Here is a 22,081-nt window from a genome sequence, read left to right on the forward strand (position 1 = left end):
TCCGAACTATTTATCGTCCATATGTCACTTCCATAATTGGCTACACTCCATACAAATATTTTCAGAAACGACTTCCTGACACTTAAATCTATACTCAATGTTATCAAATTTCTCTTCCTCCGAAATGCTTTCCTTGCCATTGCCAGTATACATTTTATATCCTCCCTACTTTGACCATCATCAGTTATTTTGCTACCCAAATAGCAAAACTCCTTTACTGCTTTAAGTGTCTCATTTCCTAATCTAATTCCCTCAGCATCACCTGACTTAATTCGACTACATTCCATTATCATCGTTATGCTTTCATTGGTGTTCATCTTATATCCTCCTTTCAAGACACTGTCCATTCCATTCAACTGCTCTTCCAAGTCCTTTGCTATCTCTGACAGAATTACAATGTCACTGGCGAACCTCAAAGTTTTTATTTCTTCTCCATGGATTTTAATACCTACTCTGAATTTTTCTTTTGTTTCCTTTACTGCTTGCTCAATATACAGATTGAATAGCATCAGGGTGAGGCTACAACCCTGTCTCACTCCCTTGCCAACCACTGCTTCCCTTTAATGGCCCTCGACTCTTATAACTGCCATCTGGTTTCTGTACAAATTGTAAATAGCCTTTTGCTCCCTGTATTTTACCCCTGACACCTTTAGAATTCGAAAGAGAGTATTCCAGTCAACATTGTCAAAAGCTTTCTCTAAGTCTACAAATGCTGGAAATGTAGGTTTGCCTTTCCATAATCTTTCTTCTACGATAAGTTGTAGAGTCAGTATTGCCTCACGTTTTCCAATATTTCTGCGGAATCCACACTGATCTTCCCCGAGGTTGGCTTCTACCAGTTTTTCCATTTGTCTGTAAAGAATTTGCATTAGTATTCTGCAACTGTGACTTATTAAACCGATAGTTCAGTAATTTTCTCATCTGTCAACACCTGCTCTCTTTGGGATTGGAATTATTATATTTTTCTTGAAGTCTGAGGGCATTTCGCCTGTCTCATACATCTTGCTCACCAGATGCTAGACTTTTGTCTGGACTAGCTCTCCAAAGGCTGTCAGTAGTTCTAATGGAATAGGGAATAGGGAAGCATTAATCCATCCATTTGTTGTCCTTTTTTTGTGCCATTCACGTTTTTATCAAGAAACTGATCAAATATATAAAAACACAGTATGCTCAGATTTCCCACATCCATTATTTTAGTGGTGGCTCCAGCACCCTATACAAAACATTCAAAAAATTTCTCAATTTATGATATTTGGAATGACAATAGAATTTTTTTTATTGAAGTCATGGAAAGCCACCTTGGAATGGGATTGGAGATACAGCAAAGTGATTAGCAGCAAGCACAAGCCCACAACGCCCAGCTAACAGGCAGATTCTTTTGCTTATTGATTGTTTTACTTCTGCTCTGAAAGCAATAATGGCATTACATTTGCTTTCATTAGAAAAGAAGAAATTCAAATGTCAAAAGAAGAAAGTTTAAGTACGGGCATACTCTTGCAGGACCTACAGGAAATCATTAAGTTTGGCAACTGACGAAACAACAATTCATGTCAGAAGAGTTTGAAATGATGCACTCTCTTTTCTGGTCAAAATTACTGACAGTGGAGAAAGTATATTAACATCAGACCTCCAACCATGGCAACTGTTGCCATGTTGTGTTTGCCCCCCCCCCTCCCCCCCCCCCCCCTCTCCTCTGCAATGGCGACGCTGGTGATTTTCTCACTTTTAAAAGATACCAGCAGGGCAAAATTGTTAAGGGTTTCTTGGCCACTTGTTGACAAACTGCCTATTGGCTTCTGTCTCGGGTTCTTCGGCCGACATTCATCTAATGATTTTACTGATGTTTCACCAGCACAAGGGACTGGCATTGTCAAAGCTTCACCCTCCACTGCAGGTGGTGAACTGGAGCCGAGCTTGCGGCCGCAGTCTATATGTACCTGGCGCGCCGCCATCCAAGGTCATTTCCAATGCGGTTCTCCTCTTGCTACCTGCGAAGGCCATTTGCTGCAGTATGGGAAGCTAGGATCCATTTACCTTAAAGGCTTTCCTCTTTCTTGTCGAAGCTGTTCACTTGTTTTTGTATTTCTACAGCTTCTCTGAATAAGCGCGTGTGATAGTGCTTCTCTACATCTAGAACTTCCGTGTCAGCGAATTTTATTACATGGTCAGTCACACTCAGTGCGTGCTCTGCCACGGCCAATTTCTCCACCTGCCCCAACCTGCAATGTCGCTTATGTTCATTGATCCTGGTGTTGACTGATCATCCAGTCATTCCAACATAAACTTTTCCGCATGTGCATGGTATACGGTATATTCCCAACATTTGCAAGTGGGTCCCTTTTCTCCTTTCCCGATCTAAGACACTCTTTGATCTTCCTTGTTGGTTTGAAAATCGTCTTTACGCCATGTTTGCGCAATATACGGCCGATTCTGTCCGTCACTCTGGGAATGTATGGCATGAAGGTCATACCCAACATTTCTTTTTCTGATTCCTTACTTTGCCGAGTGTTTGGCTATGTTACACTTCTAATATGATTTGTGGAGTGCCCATTGCTCCTCAGAACACTTTCCAGGTGTTGCATTTTGCGTCTGAGGTGCTGCGGCTCACATATTTGTCCTGCTCACATTATAAGAGTATTAATCATGCCTCTTTTCTGGCTCGAGTGGTGGATTGATAGTTTGTGCAGGTATCTGTCTGTGTGTTTTGGTTTTCGATACACGCTGTGTCCCAGGTTTTCGCCATCCCTTGTGACCAGCACATCTAGAAATGGCAGTTTTTTGTTCTTTTCTACTTCCATGGTAAATTTTATGTTGGTATGGAAGCTGTTCAACTGTCTTAGGAAGTCACCAAGCTGTTCTTCACCACGGCTACACACCACGAAAGTATCATTGATATATCTGTACCACACCTTAGGTTTGCAAGTCGCCAAGTCCAGTGCCTGTGCTTCGAATTGTTCCATGAAGAAGTTGGCCACCACTGGACTAAGAGGACTACCCATGGCGACGCCTTCCAGCTGTTTGTAGAAATCGCCATTCCACATGAAACAGCTTGTGGTGAGACATGCATGGAAGAGCTTTGTGATGACTTGTGGGGAAAATGGAACCGATGTGCTCCAGAGCATCACCGAGTGGCACTTTTGTAAACAAAGAAACAACATCAATGCTGACCAGGGTGTCGTTTGGTGCAAGTTTCAGTTTCTTCAACTTATCAATGAAATGTTCTGAGTCCTTTATGTATGTGTCAGTCTTCCCCACGTGTGGCTGGAGCAGAGGGGCCAAGTGTTTTGCCAGTTTATATGTCGGTGAGCCAGGAGCGCTAACAATTGGTCTGAGTGGAATGTTGTTCTTATGGATCTTGGGTAATCCATACAGCCGAGGTGGTAGGGCTTATGTGTTGCATGGGTTTCTCTGTATGTCCGCTGGCAGAGACAACACCTTGATTATTCGATTCGTATTGCTTGTGATATGTTGCATCGGATCTGCACTTAGTTTTTGGTACGTCATTGGATCTAATAGGTCTCGGATCTTTTGCTCATAATCTTCGGTCTTCATTACGACGGTCACATTCCCCTTATTGGCTGGCAGTACCAATGTACTCTTGTCGGCGTTGAGATTCTTAATGGCTTGCACTACTTCTTTCTTCAGGTTGCTAGCTGGTGGCTTTGCTCAGCGCAGTATCCTGGCTGTTCCAGTGCGTATTTCTTCTGCCCTTTCACAAGGAAGGGTCCGAATGGCCACTTCCGTGTTGGCAATGTCGTCCTCCATAGGTATAGTTCTCGGGATGATAGAGAAATTCTTTCCTTTTTGAAGAACAGACACTTTCTCTTCGGTCAATTGTCATTCAGTGATGGTGACCACTGTGTGTGACCTGTCGAGAATCACCCTGTTGGTCTGCTTCCGGCTTCTTTCAAACTTTTTCTTCTGTCACTCAGTGCAGCGCTCTAGTTCGTTCTGCATGCTCCTGTGAGTGATGCTGTCAATCTTGTCCCATTCGTCTCAATGCCTTTTGCTACTTAGTTGATGGAAAATGTCCAAAAGTTCCTGATCCGTTCTTGCCAAGTCTCTCCATGTTGTATGAATTCGCTTACGAAGAAAAGCTCGTTCCATTCTGTCATTGATATGATGTGCTTGGGCGGTAGTGAATATGCGGTTACATTTCAAGAACTTCGCAGCAGCACCTTCATCTCGGGACCGTGACAGAAAGAAGAGAGAGGACATAAATCGCGCTTTCTTCTTCTGTCATTGGTCAAGGCATCGGTACAATCTGCAAACCTCCTCCCTATAGAGACGTAATACAAAATTAATAAGGCTTTTGCGGCCACTTGTTGACAAACTGCCTATTGGCTTCTGTCTCAGGTTCTTCGGTCGACGTTCATCTAATGATTTTACTGACGCACTGAGTGAGACCGACCATGTAATAAAATTTGCCGACACGGAAGTTCTGGCTGTAGAGAAGCACTATCACATGCGCTTGTTCAGAGAAGCTGTAGAAATACAAAAACATGCGAACAGCTTCAACAAGAAAGAGGAAAGCCTTAAGGTAAACAGATCCTGGCTTCCCGTACTGCAGCAAACGACCATCGCAGGTAGCAAGAGGAGAACCGCACCGGAATGACCGCGGAGAAGCTCTCAGACATTGGCGAGCCAGGTACATATAGTCTGCAGCCACAAGCTCGGCTCCAGTTCACCACCGGCAATGAAGCGTGAAGCTTTGACAATGCCAACCACTCGTGTTGACGAAACGTCAGTAAAATCATTAGATGAACCTCAGCCAAAGAACCCAAGACAGAAGCCAATAGGCAGTTTGTCATACCAAGTGATCATGGACCACAGTAACATATTTATGAAATTTTTCATTGGTACAGTTATGTTCCACTGAAACCACAAACTATGTGAACAGAAACTGTGCTATACCTTAGACTGGAATTGTACTAGCACATCAGTAGCACTTCAAATCAAAATTCTCATTAATGCAAATCCTTTTCTAAAAGATGTCAGGCAGACTGCTACATACTTCACCAAAATTTACACATGCAACAATAGTGTAACTCTTGAAGACAGTTTATAGAATGTGAGTTGCAACTGTTCTGCAACAGTTTCGCTACTGTGATCTCCAATGCCTTGGTAACGCACAGTTAAATTTTGAAGTTTTAACTAGTTTGATTCTGTAGTTATTATACCAGAAACACTGGTGGAAATGTGTCACAATGGGTCACAACAATAGATGTCATTGTTTCCTTAACTTCTTTGAGTTGTTCTGCCTGTAGCTCACTTCCTATTCATCAGAATTTTTAACATTACCTTCCCCACAGAGCATTACACAACTGTAAAATATAATGAAAAATTACATATTTAATTTGAGTATCAGTAGAATAAAGGCATATTTTCACTGCACCTTCACCTTGTCATTATTTTTTACAGCCTTATATGCTCACATTGTGAAACCAAGTCTAGTTTTTTAGGTGGTTTAGAACATGATTTTTCTAATGAAATGGTTCAAAACAGTGTGCAAAAAATACCTTTTTTGTAAAACTGGGCTGAAAAATCCACAATTTTGGCTTTGTTATAAACTCATCAGCTTTGGCCTCAATTTGTAAACAATTGGAAAACAGTAGGAGGATGAAATATTATATTTGAAGACTTTTTGTTGGTTTATCATGCACTTACTTCCAGAAATAGAGAAAGCTTAGCTTAACTTTTCTCTCCTAGTGTATATTTTTTGGATGACTTTACCTCAAATTATCTGTATGAAAACTGCTCATGAAATCATTTTGTATTATTATTATTTCACTTAAGAGAACTCAAAATGTTGTACATGATGGCTCAGTTTCTTTTCTTTCAAGAAAATACTGCTGGACATTTTGTCTCAAAGTTGTTGACAACTCAGGGGTATCATGTTGAAAGCTGCATTATATTGTCAAACAATTAACTATGTCCCTGCAAGTACTGAACTAGTGGTACTGAAAATTTGCCAATTTTCATTGGTAACCTGCGCAAATGCTGACACAAAATTTCAGCAAAACACATGATGGTCATGTGGAAACCTCTAGACCATGGAGTGACCCCCTTTCCAATAAGTCTGTTACAGCTGGAAACTACTTTACAACATAGAACTTGTCCAATACAAACTGCTGTCAATTCACTCCCCACTCCCCTCTCCAACCTAAAGTTTCTTGATGTTGTGTAAAAATTCATTTCATCATTCTTTCGCCAGTATTGAGACATCCAGCAGTCCTCTTTACTGTCCATGATTGGAACTGCTCCCCACCCTGATGTTTTTCAGCTTCATAGCACTTTGAACACCATGGACTCTGTAAATGATGCATGCTTTCATACAAGTACAAGGCAAGAAATCGTGTCTTGGCAGTCATCTCACAAGAGTACATAATAATGACAGCACATTTGTTACTGATTTGACAAGAAAACCAGACATAAGCAAGTCAACAAGAGTTGAAACACATCTCAGGAGCCCAGTAACATAGCCTCTGCGAGCGTGCCACACATGAGCATGCAAAAAAAGTTAAAACAATAATGTTTAGCATTTTATGTAACATTATGAGCACAAAAACGTAATACCTGTGGAAAGCAACAGCAGACTTTAAATTTCCTTTTTTATCTGACTGATGCAGTTCACCATAAGATCTATGGGCAACAATCTACATCTGCCATTATTTATGATTTAAGACTCACTGGAAAGCAACATAAATCTAACAACTAATAGAGAAGGGTTACATTTTCAAACAGTGCACAGGAGATTGTTGACATAAATGCAGTCTGTTGTCCATGTTCTTCAAAGTTGACAGATCCAACAAAAAAATGGAGGGTCAGTCATTATAAAATGGAAGTAGTTGATGGAACTCTTGTTGCATTCTTGAAAGTGTAGCAGAAACTCAAGAAGAATTTAACTCTTTATGTCCAAATGTTGACTTCAATCTAATTCTTTCTAAAAACAAAATAAATGTATTGACCACTGCATTAAGTCAGTGGCAGAATGTTATCACCATTAAATGAACTGAGAATATATTCATCTAAATAAATATACAGGGTTTTACAAAAAGGTATGGCCAAACTTTCAGGAAACATTCCTCACACACAAAGAAAGAAAATATGTTATGTGGACATGTGTCCGGAAATGCTTACTTTCCATGTTAGAGCTCATTTTATTACTTCTCTTCAAATCACATTAATCATGGAATGGAAACACACAGCAACAGAACGTACCAGCGTGACTTCAAACACTGTTATGGGAAATGTTCAAAATGTCCTCCGTTAGCGAGGATATATGCATCCACCCTCTGTCACATGGAATCCCTGATGCGCTGATGCAGCCCTGGAGAATGGCGTATTGTATCACAGCCATCCACAATACCAGAACGAAGAGTCTCTACATTTGGTACCGGGGTTGCGTAGACAAGAGCTTTCAAATGCCCTCATAAATGAAAGTCAAGAGGGTTGAGGTCAGGAGAGCATGGAGGTCATGGAATTGGTCCACCTCTACCAATCCATCGGTCACCGAATCTGTTGTTGAGAAGCGTATGAACACTTCGACTGAAATGTGCAGGAGCTCCATCGTGCATGAACCACATTTTGTGTCGTACTTGTAAAGGCACATATTCTAATAACACAGGTAGAGTATCCCGTATGAAATCATGGCGGTGAATCGATGAAGTACAGTACATGTTGACGAAACTAAAATGAGCTCTATCATGGAAATTAAGTGTTTCCGGACACATGTCCACATAACATCTTTTATTTGTTTGTGTGTGAGGAATGTTTCCCGAAAGTTTGGCCGTACCTTTTTGTAACACCCTGTATAGTAGCTCAAGCTATGCTCTTTACAAGACTACAGGAGCATCTTGGATTAATTCAGCAATGTAATGGAATGCCAGTATAACAGACTAATTTAAAAACAAATACTCACCATATCTGCAGTAATCTGACAGTAAAAGCTGGTAAACCACACAGCAATTTATCTTTGCAGTCATTTTCTGTAGTTTGAGCTTCTGGGAATAATGTCTTTATTGTCTCTGGACCATGTCGATCCATAGGCACCATCCAGTAGCCTGCATCTCGTTTCAATTCTTGTCCTTCCTTCTCATAGAAAACCCGTTCTGTATGCTATAAAGACAGATAACTTAGAGAGATACTATTTTTGAGCACGTTTTCCAACTTGTCATAATGATATCACAACAGGTTTTTCAGCTAACTAATAAACAACTTGGGAAACAAATGACAAGCAGTACTTTAAAGGGGGTAATTAAACATAGTCTAATACATAAACAAAGTTGTATGAATTATATATTTGCCATTATAAGACACATCTTGACAGATGAAAGCTTTCCCATTAAGAGATTCTTTTGTACTTTATTATTCTAGTAACATACATACTCATACCATAAAAAACCCAATACCAAATTATCCATTGCTCAAGTTATCATTTCATCCTCCATAAATTCTTCAACCAAATAATAGCATTTCTCCCACAAAACCTATTATAGCCTTATTTTTATAATTTCTGGTTTCATATTAAATATGTTTTGTCTATTAATTTGTTATACAGGGTGTATAAAAAAATCATCAAGTTTTAAAAAATCATAGCTATTAAGTTAGTTGATATATGTGCATCAACAACATATTGTTGGAAAGAGCAAACTCTCTAGTTTTACACGGTTCCCACTAAGTAGCAGCAGTGTGCACTTGCTTCAGTTATAGAAAAAATGGTGTCAGGACAACAGAAAGTGTTTTGTATTCTACGTTTTGCATAGTCCGGGTCAGTAATAACTGTTTAACATGACTTTCGCATTAGGTATGGTGTGGATCCTGCTACAGCACAGAGCACTGAACAATGGCATGAACAATCCCGAGAAACAGGTTGTTTGTGTAAAGCCAAATTGCTGGGCTGTGCCCAAATGTCTGACACAGACACTGAAACCATCCATCATGTTTCGTGTGGAGTCTGCAGAAATCCGTTCACTGAACAGCTCAACATGCCCCCAACGTCCATGTGTTGCGTCAATGTTCACACATGAATCCATACAAAATTCAGCTATTGCAAGCTCTTCATGAAGGTGACAAACAACAACATGTAGAGTTCTGTAATTTCATTCTTGGCAAGATGGAGATGACAGTTTTCTTCCACGCTTAGTATTTAGTGATGAGGCAACATTCCATTTAAATGAAAAGGTGAACCATCATAATGTGAGAATATGGGGTATAGAACAATCGTATGAAGTTGTCCAATGTGACAGCGACTCTCGAAAATTTAACGTGTTTTGTGCAGTTTCATGGGTAAAGGTGTATGGTCCATTTTTCTTTGCTGAGAACACTGTTACAGGAAGCACATATCTCGATATGCTTGAGAACTTTCTTTCCCCATAGTTGAAGACTGATTTGAATGATTTCATTTACCAACAGGATAGGCCCCGCCACACTGGCATTTGAAAGTGTGGGAATTTTTAAATCAAAGGACTACTGAACAATGGGTCTATCGCACTGGACCAAATGATTCAGCCTTACATTACTGTCCTCTAAGGTCACCGAACATGACTGTATATTATTATTTCTTGTGGAGATTTACAGAAGGCTGTTTATGTGCCTCTGTTACCAATGACAATTAATGAGCTGAGACATTGCATAACAGCAGCTTGGAAGCCATGACTCAAGAGACACTCGCTGCAGTGTGGGAACAATTTGAATACCACACTGACATTTGCCATGCATCTCAAGGGCGGGCATATTGAGCACAAGTGAAAAGGTATGAAAAAAGCTATTTGAGTTTCTCGTTCATCAAAAACAATATGCATTGTATATGTTTGTTAGTTTCAGAAATATAGACATGTCAAATAAGTCAAATCAGATGATTCTTTTTCATACACCCTGTATATTGCCATCCCCATATACCAGAGCTGGCTATGGTGTGCCAAACTTCACAAGGGCCATGTGTGGGCAAAGACTTGGTCTGTACTGGCTTAGCTTGTTCCTTCAAAGAAGTATTCAGCACAGCAGTGGTGTGGCATTTTTCTGTCTATATCTAATATGTCTACATCTATACTCTGCAAACCATTGTGAGGTGCACAGCAGAGGGTACATTCCATGTGAGTGATATGTAAGAGGTTGTTGTATACTCCTAGAGTTAACATTTAAACCCGGTTCTTGAAACTTTGTTAATAGACTTTCTCAGGATAGTTAAGTCTACCTTCAAGAGTCTTCCAGTTCAGTTCCTTCAGTACTTCTGTGACATTCTCCCACAGATTAAACAAACCTGTGACCATTCATGCTGTTCTTCCATGTATATGTTCTATATCCCATGTTATGCCTATCTTGTACAGGTCCCACACACATGAGCAGTTTTCTATAACGAGTCGCACAAGTGATTTGTAAGCAACCTCCTTTGTAGATTGATTGCAGTACCTCAGTATTCTACTAATAAACCAAAGTCTAACCCTATGCTTTACCCATGACTGAACCTATGTGATCATTCCATTTCATATCCCTACCAAGTGTAACACCCAGGTCAGTGTTATACCTAGGTCTTTGTACGAGTTGGCCAATTCCAACAGTGACTCACTGGCCAATTCCAACAGTGACTCACTGATATTATAGTCATAGGATACTACATTTTGTCATTTTGTGAAGTGCAAAATTTTACATTTCTGAACATTCAAAGCACGTTGCCAATCTCTGCACCACTTCGAAATCGTATCAAAATTTGACTGTATACTTTCACATAGTACTTCATTATAGCTAACTGCATCATCTGCAAAAAGCCTTATTTTACTATTAATATTGTTTTCAAGGTCATTGATATACAACATGAACAGCAAGTGTTCAAACACACTTCCTGATATACAACATGAACAGGAAGTGTTCCAGCACACTTCCCTGGGGCACACCCAAAGTTGCTTCCACATCTGATGATGACTCTCCATCCAAGATAACATGTTGCATTCTCCCTACCAAAAAGTCCTCAATCCAGTCACAAATTTAATACCTCATATAATCGTAGTTTTGACAATAAGCATAGGTTTGGTACTGAATCAAATGCTTTTCAAAAATCAATAAATACAGCAGCTACCTGATTGTCCTGATCTAAAGCTTTCAGTATGTCATGCAAGAAAAGTGCAAGATGGGTTTTACATGATCGATGTGCTGGTTGGCATACAGGAGATCATTCTGTTCAACATACCTCATTATGTCTGAACTCAGAATATGTTCTAAGTTTCTACAACAAAGCAATATTGGATGGTAGTTTTGTAGATCATTTTTATTGCCCTTCTTGTGGACAGTTGTGGCCTGTGACTTTTTCCACGAACTGAGCATGGTTTTTTGTTCGAGGGCTCTACAAAAGATTATAGTTAGAGGAGGGGCTAACTCAGCTGCAAATTCAGCACAGAATCTGACAGGGATTCCATCGGACCCTGGAGTTTTGTTCAATTTTAATGATTTCAGCTGTTTCTCAACACCACTGACATTAATACTCATTTCATTCATCTTTTCAGTGGTACAAGGATTAAATTGGGGCATTTCTCCTGAGTTTTCCTTCATGAAGGAACATTTGAAAATGGCGTTAAGCATTTCAGCTTTTGCTTTGGTACCCTCAATTTCAGTTCCTGTCTCATTCGCTAGGGATAGGACACTAACTTTGGTGCCACTAGCAACCTTTGCATATGACAAGAATTTCTTTTGGTTCTGTAAAAGACCATTTGACAGTATTCTGATATGGTAGTCACATAACACATTGCTCTCCTGACAGCCAAGCATGTTTCATTGAGCATCTCTCTACCTACAGCCCTATGCTTTGTTTTATACCTGTTATGCAGTAATCTCTGTTTCTTTAGAAGTTTCTTTACAGTGGCTTTATAGCAAGGAAGTTCCCTCTCATTATGAGTTGTTCTACTGGGTACACATCTATATAGTGCTTGGACAACTATTCTTGTAAATCTGAGCCAGAGTTCTGCTACAACCTCCTGCCCTGTGCTGAAAGTTTCAAGTTCCTCACTGAGATACGACACTACTGATTTTTTTATTTAGTCTACTGAACATGTAGTCTACTGAACATGTACATCTCTCTGCTTGTTTTAGTTGTTCTTTGTACTTTGGTAACCATTGTTGCCACAACTGTGTCATGCGGACGTCCTCAAAGAGGTCAGGTCTATTTGCTACCATAAGATCAAGTACTTTTCCATCATGAGTGGGGTTTCTAACTACCTGTTCCAAGTAGTTTTCACATAAAGTATTTAGTAAAGTTTCACAGGATGTCTTTTCATGTCCACCACTAATGAAACTGTAATTTCCCAATTAATTGTTCGATAATTAAAGTCATCACTGGTGATTACAGTATGATTTGGAAATTTACATACAAGTGAACTGAGGTTTTCTTTAAAGTTTTTGGTTACATCAAGAGATGAGTCTGGTGGGTGATAGAAGGATCCAATTATCATTTTATGTCCACCCCTGATGCTGAGTCTTGCCCAAACAATCTCACCTGCAGCTTCAATTTCTACCTCAGTGCATCCAAGTTTCTTGTTAACTGCAACAAATACACCACCTCCATTTCATATTCGCCTATCCTTTCGATAGACCCTTAAATTTTCTCCTGAAATCCCACTGCTATCAATTTCAGGTTTAAATAAGCTTTCTGTATCTAGTATTATGTGAGCTTCACTGCTTTTCATGAGCACTTCAAACTCTGGCACTTTGTTTTGAATGCTTCGGCAGTTTACCATTAGGATTTTAATACTCCCAACTATGGGAGGCGTATCTTTCGATCTTACACTGATACTTCTGGGTTTCCTATGGCTATCGTTATCTGGATTGGATGGAGAGTCGCCTAATCTAGCAAACCCTTGTGTGCACCCCACACAAAGTCAGCTACCTGAGTAGCAGCCTCTGAGGGGTAGTGCACATCTGACCCATTTTGGGGGACCCTACAGTTCTCATCCCTATGGCTTAAGTCAAGGAAGTTGCAGCCTTGTTTGTCACAGAACTTCTGAAGTCTCTGGTTCAGTCCTTCCACTCGATTCAGAACCAAAGGGCCATGATCAATTTTGAGGACAATGCTGCAAATTGTGAGCTTCATTGAAACTCCACATGCAAGGCTGATGATCTCAACTTTCTCTGCCAGTCGCTGGAATGACCCAAGAATGAACTCTGAGCCCAGACTACAGGCAATATTTGTTCCAACATATGCCACAACCTGCAGATGGTTGCACCCTGTTCCCTCAATGGCTGCCGGAAGAGCCTCTTCAACACATTAAATGAGGCCCCCACGCATACACACTGAGTGCACCTACTGTCCATTCCTGTCCCTTGCTGCCATTTCCCTCCGGGGTACCATCATTCACTATAAGTTTGACATGCCTACGATTAATAGACCCCCTACCCTTTTGTGTTTGCCTCCTCCTGACACCAGAACAAAACAGGTTTCCTCAAGACAAATGAACTAAGTTCCTCTGGCTCAGTTTCAGCTTCAGTGAAAGAAGGCACCTCAAATTTGTTGGTTAGAGGGATCGGTACAAAACATTGAATCCTCCCTGATCCCCATCCTTCCTGTCCAGGACACCTAGATCTACCATTGACACGCCACTTGCAGTCAAGTGGACAAGTAATGAGAGATCCTGTACTTTCTGCAGAGACGACAGGATCCACAGGAGAGGATAGTACTTGAGGTACCTCTGATACAGGTATCACAGGTACACAATTCTCAGGAGCTCTTCTAACACAGCAGCTGCCAATCATTTGACAGTACTCAGGGCGATTTCCAGTTGCTTACGAACATCAACCAACTCATCCCTTGTTTGAGAGCAGCATTCACAGTGGGGCTGCATTTGGCTGGTGAACTGTATTTTAAGGCAGTGAATAAATAATTTTAAATTTGTCTGCTGATTATCTTTTACTCTGTTGAGCTGAAAAGTTGCTAATTCCCTATAAGAACTGAAGCAAATACACAAAACAAGATTTCTATCAACACAACACAAAAACCTGGGGTAAAAGCTACAGTTTTGAGGTTAATTGCATATGTTAGAAAACTCAAAAACAGAGTTAATTTATGATAAATGCAGATAATACATAGGGCTATTCCTCTTTAAGGGAAAATTAGATGTAACACAATATGTTACTTAGAAAATCTGCTACAGTAACTAAACCACAGACGCCAATTTGCTACAAACTGCTCATAGATTATGCAAAGTAGAATGGCAGTTTCCAAAAACTCTCAAAAACACACGTTTATTTGCCTCCATATACAATGAAGTTCAGGGGAGATGTATTCTTTGGAGAACTGTGAACCACAAACACTGATCTGCTACAAAACAAATTATGTTTCCAAACAATCAGTAAGTTGCAAAAATACAGTTTTGTAAGTGTCCAAAAATTCTCAAAATAACCCATTTCTCACGTAATTGTACAATGACATTAGACAACAATTTTTTTTTAACCAGGATACGCCCACTACCTAGTATTCTCAAAATTTTAAAAGAGAACAATTAAGTTGAAGCCTATGATTGACAATAACAGTACAAGTTTATCGCTGTTCAAAAATTCACAATATATCACAATACAAATGGATATTGACACAAGCAATGAAAGATTACACAGAAATGACACAAACAGTAAAATGTGTGAATCTAGAACTTTAAATCGCAAAGAATCTTGTGCATCCAGTCTCACACGAAGGAAAATTTCTAAGTCGGCTTTTATATATAAATAAACGTGCGTATTTCATGGATTTTTCACTTTGCTGACTCTGTGCACACTTCTACACTGGTGTGCCAAAGAAGAACACTGCAGAATTAGTTTATCTCAATCAAAACTGCTAAAATGTGCAGCACTAACAAAGTATGTCTACCGCATGTTGCAGCTAACAATGTTAGTGGGCACAACTCTTTTCAGTTCAGCAGTATTGTGGTGACAGCACTGTTTACCCTTATCCTCTCTGCTTCGACCATCATTGGTTATTTTACTCCCTAAATAGTAAAACTCCTTTACTGCTTTAAGTGTCTCATTTCCTAATCTAATTCCCTCAGCATCACCCGACTTAATTTGACTACATTCCATTATCCTCGTTTTGCTTTTGTTGATGTTCATCTTACATCCTCCTTTCAAGACACTGTCCATTCCGTTCAACTGCTCTTCCAAGTCCCTTGCTGTCTCTGACAGAATTACAATGTCATCGGCAAACCTCAAAGTTTTTACTTCTTCTCCATGAATTTTAATACCTACTCCGAATTTTTCTTTTGTTTCCTTTACTGCTTGCTCAATATACAGATTGAATAACATCGGGGAAAGACTACAACCCTGTCTCACTCCTTTCCCAACCACTGCTTCCCTTTCATGCCCCTCGACTCTTATAACTGCCATCTGGTTTATGTACAAATTGTAAATAGCCTTTCGCTCCCTGTATTTTACCCCCGACACCTTCAGAATTTGAAAGAGAGTATTCCAGTTAACATTGTCAAAAGCTTTCTCTAAGTCTACAAATGCTAGAAATGTAGGTTTGCCTTTTCTTAATCTTTCTTCTAAGATAAGTCGTAAGGTCAGTATTGCCTCACGTGTTCCAACATTTCTACGGAATCCAAACTCATTTTCCCTGAGGTCGGCTTCTACCAGTTTTTCCATTCGTCTGTAAAGAATTCGCGTTAGTATTTTGCAGCTGTGACTTATTAAACTGATAGTTCGGTAATTTTCACATCTGTCAACACCTGCTTTCTTTGGGATTGGAATTATTATATTCTTCTTGAAGTCTGAGGGTATTTCGCCTGTCTCATACATCGTGCTCACCAGATGGTAGAGTTTTGTCATGACTGGCTCTCCCGAGGCCATCAGTAGTTCTAATGGAATGTTGTCTACTACCGGGGCCTTGTTTCGACTCAGGTCTTTCAGTGCTCTGTCAAACTCTTCACGCAGTATCTTATCTCCCATTTCGTCTTCATCTACATCCTCTTCCATTTCCATAATATTGTCCTCAAGTACATCGCCCTTGTATAAACCCTCTATATACTCCTTCCACCTTTCTGCCTTCCCTTCTTTGCTTAGAACTGGGTTGCCATCTGAGCTCTTGATATTCATACAAGTGGTTCTCTTCTCTCCAAAGGTCTCTTTAATTTTCCTGTAGGCAGTATCTATCTTACCCCTAGTGAGACAAGCCTCTACATCCTTACATTTGTCCTCTAGCCATCCCTGCTTAGCCATTTTGCACTTCCTGTCGATCTCATTTTTGAGACGTTTGTATTCCTTTTTGCCTGCTTCATTTACTGCATTTTTTATATTTTCTCCTTTCATCAATTAAATTCAATATTTCTTCTGTTACCCAAGGATTTCTATTAGCCCTCGTCTTTTTACCTACTTGATCGTCTGCTGCCTTCACTACTTCATCCCTCAGAGCTACCCATTCTTCTTCTACTGTATTTTTTTCCCCCATTCCTGTCAATTGTTCCCTTATGCTCTCCCTAAAACTCTCTACAACCTCTGGTTCTTTCAGTTTATCCAGGTCCCATCTCCTTAAATTCCCACCTTTTTGCAGTTTCTTCAGTTTCAATCTGCAGTTCATAACCAATAGATTGTGGTCAGAATCCACATCTGCCCCAGGAAATGTCTTACAATTTAAAACCTGGTTCCTAAATCTCTGTCTTACCATTATATAATCTATCTGATACCTTTTAGTATCTCCAGGATTCTTCCAGGTATACAACCTTCTTTTATGATTCTTGAACCAAGTGTTAGCTATGATTAAGTTATGCTCTGTGCAAAATTCTACAAGGCGGCTTCCTCTCTCATTCCTTCCCCCCCAATCCATATTCACCTACTATGTTTCCTTCTCTCCCTTTTCCTACTGACGAATTCCAGTCACCCATGACTATTAAATTTTCGTCTCCCTTCACTACCTGAATAATTTCTTTTATCACGTCATTTATTTATATTTATATTTAAATATGTCTGCTTGTGTCTGTATGTGTGGATGGATATGTGCGTGTGTGCGAGTGTATACCTGTCCTTTTTTCCCCCTAAGGTAAGTCTTTCCGCTCCCGGGATTGGAATGACTCTTTACCCTCTCCCTTAAAACCCACTTCCTTTCGTCTTCCCCTCCCCTTCCCTCTTTCCTGATGAGGCAACAGTTTGTTGCGAAAGCTTGAATTTTGTGTGTATGTTTGTGTTTGTTTGTGTGTCTATCGACCTGTCAGCGCTTTCGTTCGGTAAGTCACCTCATCTTTGTTTTTATATATAATTTTTCCCACGTGGAATGTTTCCTTCTATTATACTGACATCATTAAGGTGAATGTTCTTATGTTTAAAAAAGGAGTTTGTGATTACTAAGCCCATACTGGCATGGAAATCCAAGAGTTGTTTCCCGTTCCTGTTGGCCTCCATATCCTCTCCAAATTCACCCATAACCTTTTCATACCCTTCTGTTCGATTTCCAATCCTGGCGTTAAAATCACCCATGAGCAGAACACTGTCCTTGTCCTTTACTCTAACAACTACATCACTGAGTGCCTCATAAAAACTATCCATCTTATCTTGATCTGTCCCTTCACAATGCGAATATACTGACACAATCCTAATTTTCTTGCTAGACACTGTCAAATCTATCCACATCAGTCGTTCGTTTACATACCTTATTGCAACTACGCTGGGTTCCATTTCTTTCCTGATGTAAAGCCCTACACCCCATTGTGCTATTCCTGCTTTGACTCCCGACAGGTAGACCTTGTATTCTCCCACTTCCTATTCTTTCTCACCCCTTACCTGAATGTCACTAACAGCTAAAACGTCCAGCTCCATCTTACTTGCAGCCTCTGCCAGCTCTACCTTCTTCCCAGAGTAACCCCCATTGATATTAATAGCTCCCCATCTCATTACCATTTGTTTGCCAAGTCGTATCTTAGGAGTCCCTGGTTTGTCAGTTAGAGGTGGGACTCCGTCACCTCCAAAGGTCTGAGGCATTTTGCTCTGATTGTTGCCAGCATCATATTTAAAGTACCAGGGAAGCAGGTTGCTAGCCTTACTTGCCCCGAGTCTCATTGGGTTTTACCCCTCACGGTTGAGGGAGTAACCGGTGGATTTGGTAGTCTTTGCCGTATGAGCACAAAGCTGACCACAACTCAGAATATGTCCGAGATGCCCAGCCTTATTCCAAAGTAACTGGTATCCCGACTGTCGGGACCACTTACTAGGCCACTCATACGTTGCCCGTGGTTCATGAACTAGGACATGACTACAGGAACCCACACCATGAACCACAATGTGGACATTAAGTAAAGTAAATCATTAGTGAAAAGTAACTAAGGAAAACAGCACTGGGTTGTGGGATGAACGAATGCTGTTAGGTAAAATCAAACAATGGAAAGCCCAGGATGGAATATCAACAGTATTATGAAACAGACAGATTGCTCAAAGTAATTTTCGGACAACATAGTCTCACACTAATCTCTGTCTCTGGCACCAGTTTTGATCACATGACTCTTCCATTCTGTGCCTGGAAATCTGGAGTCTCCCCCTATTACAATACTTGATCAATAAACTTACTCGTAATGTTCTCCAGGTTTTCTCTTTAGCACTCTGCCACTACGGCTTCTGAGCCAAGAGTTCTATAAGAGCACGTGATTATCATGTCTGACCCATCTTTCCTGTTTTCCTTCATCCAGATTATTTCATATTTGGAATCTGTTATAATATAACTGATTATTATAGAGTTCTTTATGGCAATAAATATGCTGCCACGACTGGGGTATAGCCTATTCCTTATTATACGTACCCCTATCTGAATTTAATATTTCACCACTGATTTTAGCCATCTTTCTGTTCCTAATAATACGTTGGCATTATAACCTTTAATAAGCAATATTAATTCTGGTACCTTACCTTGGATGTTCCTGCAACTTAATAACACAGCATTAATATTTTCTCTTTCTGATCTGCAATGACGTAAGTTTCCTCCAACGAGTAACACATGGAGTAAAAAAACATGCACACCACATGTATCCTGGTCCTATAATGCACTCCTTACCTACCATAATCCATCTGCTAGCAGAGATCAAGAAATTCTTATCTGAGATTGGTGCAGAATTGTCTGAGCCTCAGGTTTAGACCTTCCACTCTGCTACTAATCACAGGACTACATTCAGTAATAGGTCTTATATTGTAAATAGTGAGCTGGAATTCCATTCCACATGCAAAGCTTGATGTCTTCACCAATTCAGCCATTCACCTAAAAGAACTGATAGGATGGCATCAGAACCCAGGTAGGGATGTGTTATTCATGCAGATATGAGCCATTATCTGCAACCACTGGCACCCACTGTATTCAGAAAGTGCTGGCAGAGCCTCTGCCACAACTTGGAGGCATTGACCACCATATCCTTTCTCTGTGCTTGCCAAGGCCTGGCAGGGAAATGTCACTGGCACAACAGATGCATCCTATGCCAGTTCAGATGTGTTACCGGCTTTGGGCAGCACCTCACATTTGATGTTAAGGCATGATGTGAAGCTGTGCAGTCAGTACTCTCATTTGTCCTCCACTAAAAATACACAAACCAATCTCTGTCTGTCACTCAACCTCCCTTTCAGAGAGGTTTCTAGGAGATTCCAATAGTACCACAGGTATTTTAGCTTTGACTAAAGATGCCCCAACAGTGCTGAATATTAGAGCAGCAGCCTGGTGCCTGTCAAGGATGACCAAAACAGCTTCCAGCTGTTTCCAGATAGTGTCCAACTCATTTGGTGTCCCCACACAACAAGCACAGTTTGGATCCATTCTAACTGCTAAACAATAAAAATAAAAATATGGAAAACTAGTTGTGATGTCTTTTACACAGCACTGAAAGTGACAGTATAACGTCACACAAACATAAAGCACAAGCAGCTAAATGAACACTAATTCACAGAGCATTGCTGCTCCAAGGCAGACAACCACTTCTACGGTTTGGAAAATTGAAGCACTTGTGGTGGTCTGAGACTGTACTATAGTCAGTTCACATTATGCTAGAAATGCAAAATATGGAAACTCTTTCAGCTAAATATCTTTACTAAAAACAAATAGATAAGAAGTTGCAATTCACTACTTCTCATAGGCACATAAGGTTGCCTGTGGTTTTTTCTCTTACTTGGTTACTGCAAATGCCAGAAAAGCTCTATTGAAAAAACACAGCAAATTCCCTTCCCACCATAGTCCAATCTGAGCTTGTGAACGTCACTAATCAAGTTGACATTTTCTGTAGGTATGATATGGGGCACAGGATAGAGTAGCATGGAGAGCTGCATCAAACCAGTCTCAGAACTGAAGACCACAACAACAACAACAATGATATGGGGGACTCAAAAACCAGGAAAATAACCTGGTGATAAACACACACAGAAACCAACAGTTCAATTCAGTGTGCAGAGAGAATGGAGAGTACATTTTTGTGACAACTTGAAATTTTGTGCTAGACCAGCATTCTATAACCTGGAATCCCTGCCTTTTTTCAGGCAGTGTATACCAAACAGACCAGATCAAAGTTTCAATTTGTCACTCATTTCCTGCACCCGTACCCCTCCCCCCTCCAACCCCTCCCCCCTTTCATTTCCAAGGTCTACAAATCCTCTCCTGCTGTGCTGCTGCACTAGCATCCATAAGAGAAAAGAACAGCAGAGCTGGCAGGGGAAGGAAGGTTGTGATAAATATGTGATTGGTAACTAGCATCATACAAACAACAAGCCTTGTCAGCAGTTCATGGAAAGCCATCATAAGTACATTAAAGTGAAAGTATTGTGGTAAAATAGATGCACAAATGCCAGAGCCAAAAGTTTGTACACTCAGTAAATCACAATAACGAGTAATCTGTGGCAGTACTGAAAATGAAACATAATGACCAGGAACACACAGTTTATCCTACACTATTGCAAATGTGATTCTGCAGTAGCTAGTGATATATTTTACAGATTGTTTCACAGTTCCTATAAGAGGTTTCAAGGGATTGTAGAGGGGACTTTTTCTACCAAGTTTTGATAGGGATCCCATGTCCAGAAATGGGCAGTTTGGATATAATACAATTCGGAAGACTGGGTCTGTTTCAAATCTCCTGCTCTATAGTATGTGCACAAACTCAGAAGGGGGCACAGTCGTTGGTTCCTGTTGTAATTATGACATCACATACCATTTTTGTCCAACTACAGTAACAGCTGCTACAAACTGGTACATTCGCAACTAGGGTTAACTGTTGTGTTCGAAGGCACACCTCACTCTAGAATTTGAAGAGGATGTCCTTTGTTATGTAGAAGAAAACTCAATGACAAGTACTCGGAACATTACCCATGTCCCCATGTCACAGTGCATTTCTGGACGCGCATTTGTTATCAAAACATTATCTACTAAATTCCCTTTACAATCCCTAGAAGCCTATAATAGGTATCGTGAAATATCATGAATATGACACTGACAGGTACAATTTCAATAGGCATAGAAATATTATCACTTGGCCACACAAAGTGGAAATAAATTACCTAGTCAACTTCGTGTTATATTACATCGATGAAAAAAAAACTAAATTCCAATTAAATCATAGTTAAGTTATATATTATACCAACTTCCTTAATTTCACCTAATATAGTACTCTGCACATAAAGCAAGAGCAAGAAATCAACAACATCAATGAGGTTTTTCCCTCGAAACAAGAAACCAGTTAGTTTTCACTTAGGAATAACTATCAATACTTACAAAAGCATATATCCTCTGTGTTGTGGGAGACAGTACATTGGCACTGTATGGAAATAAAGAAGGAGTGGCAATTGCAGCTAGCAATGCCGCCAAATGCAAGGCTAATAGAATACCGAGAAATGTTCCACCTTTTTTCACCAGCACAATTAGTGGTGTCTGGAAAAGAAATAATGTGTTTTTTTTAGTAATGTAAATTTTCATTTATGTGACAACATAAATGGAAATATAAGGCAATACTTCTTCTTGCTGCAGTTGCAGTAAGTACTAATAGTACTACGAAAGCGTGTCAAAAATTATCTACACTTTTGTCATAACACTTCTTCATAATTCTAACATTGCCTTCTATGGATACAAACTTTTAGTTGGTACCATTGTAGTCATACACATGCC

General features: G+C 40.0%; 1 protein-coding gene across 2 annotated transcripts in view; it reads right to left on the reverse strand.

Moving 5' to 3' along the window:
- Positions 1 to 22,081, reverse strand: part of LOC124798387 (endoplasmic reticulum metallopeptidase 1-like) — a 250,540-nt gene that overhangs the window by 34,352 nt on the left and 194,107 nt on the right. For both annotated transcript variants that reach the window (XM_047261761.1, XM_047261760.1), the window contains exons 10-11: positions 21,692 to 21,847; positions 7,922 to 8,118 (exon numbers count right to left, since the gene is read on the reverse strand). In XM_047261761.1, the coding sequence (XP_047117717.1) occupies positions 7,922 to 8,118; positions 21,692 to 21,847 (353 nt within the window). The remainder of the gene's footprint in view (positions 1 to 7,921; positions 8,119 to 21,691; positions 21,848 to 22,081) is intronic.

Source organism: Schistocerca piceifrons, chromosome 5 (assembly GCF_021461385.2).
Source record: "Schistocerca piceifrons isolate TAMUIC-IGC-003096 chromosome 5, iqSchPice1.1, whole genome shotgun sequence".
NCBI classification, from domain to species: domain Eukaryota; kingdom Metazoa; phylum Arthropoda; class Insecta; order Orthoptera; family Acrididae; genus Schistocerca; species Schistocerca piceifrons.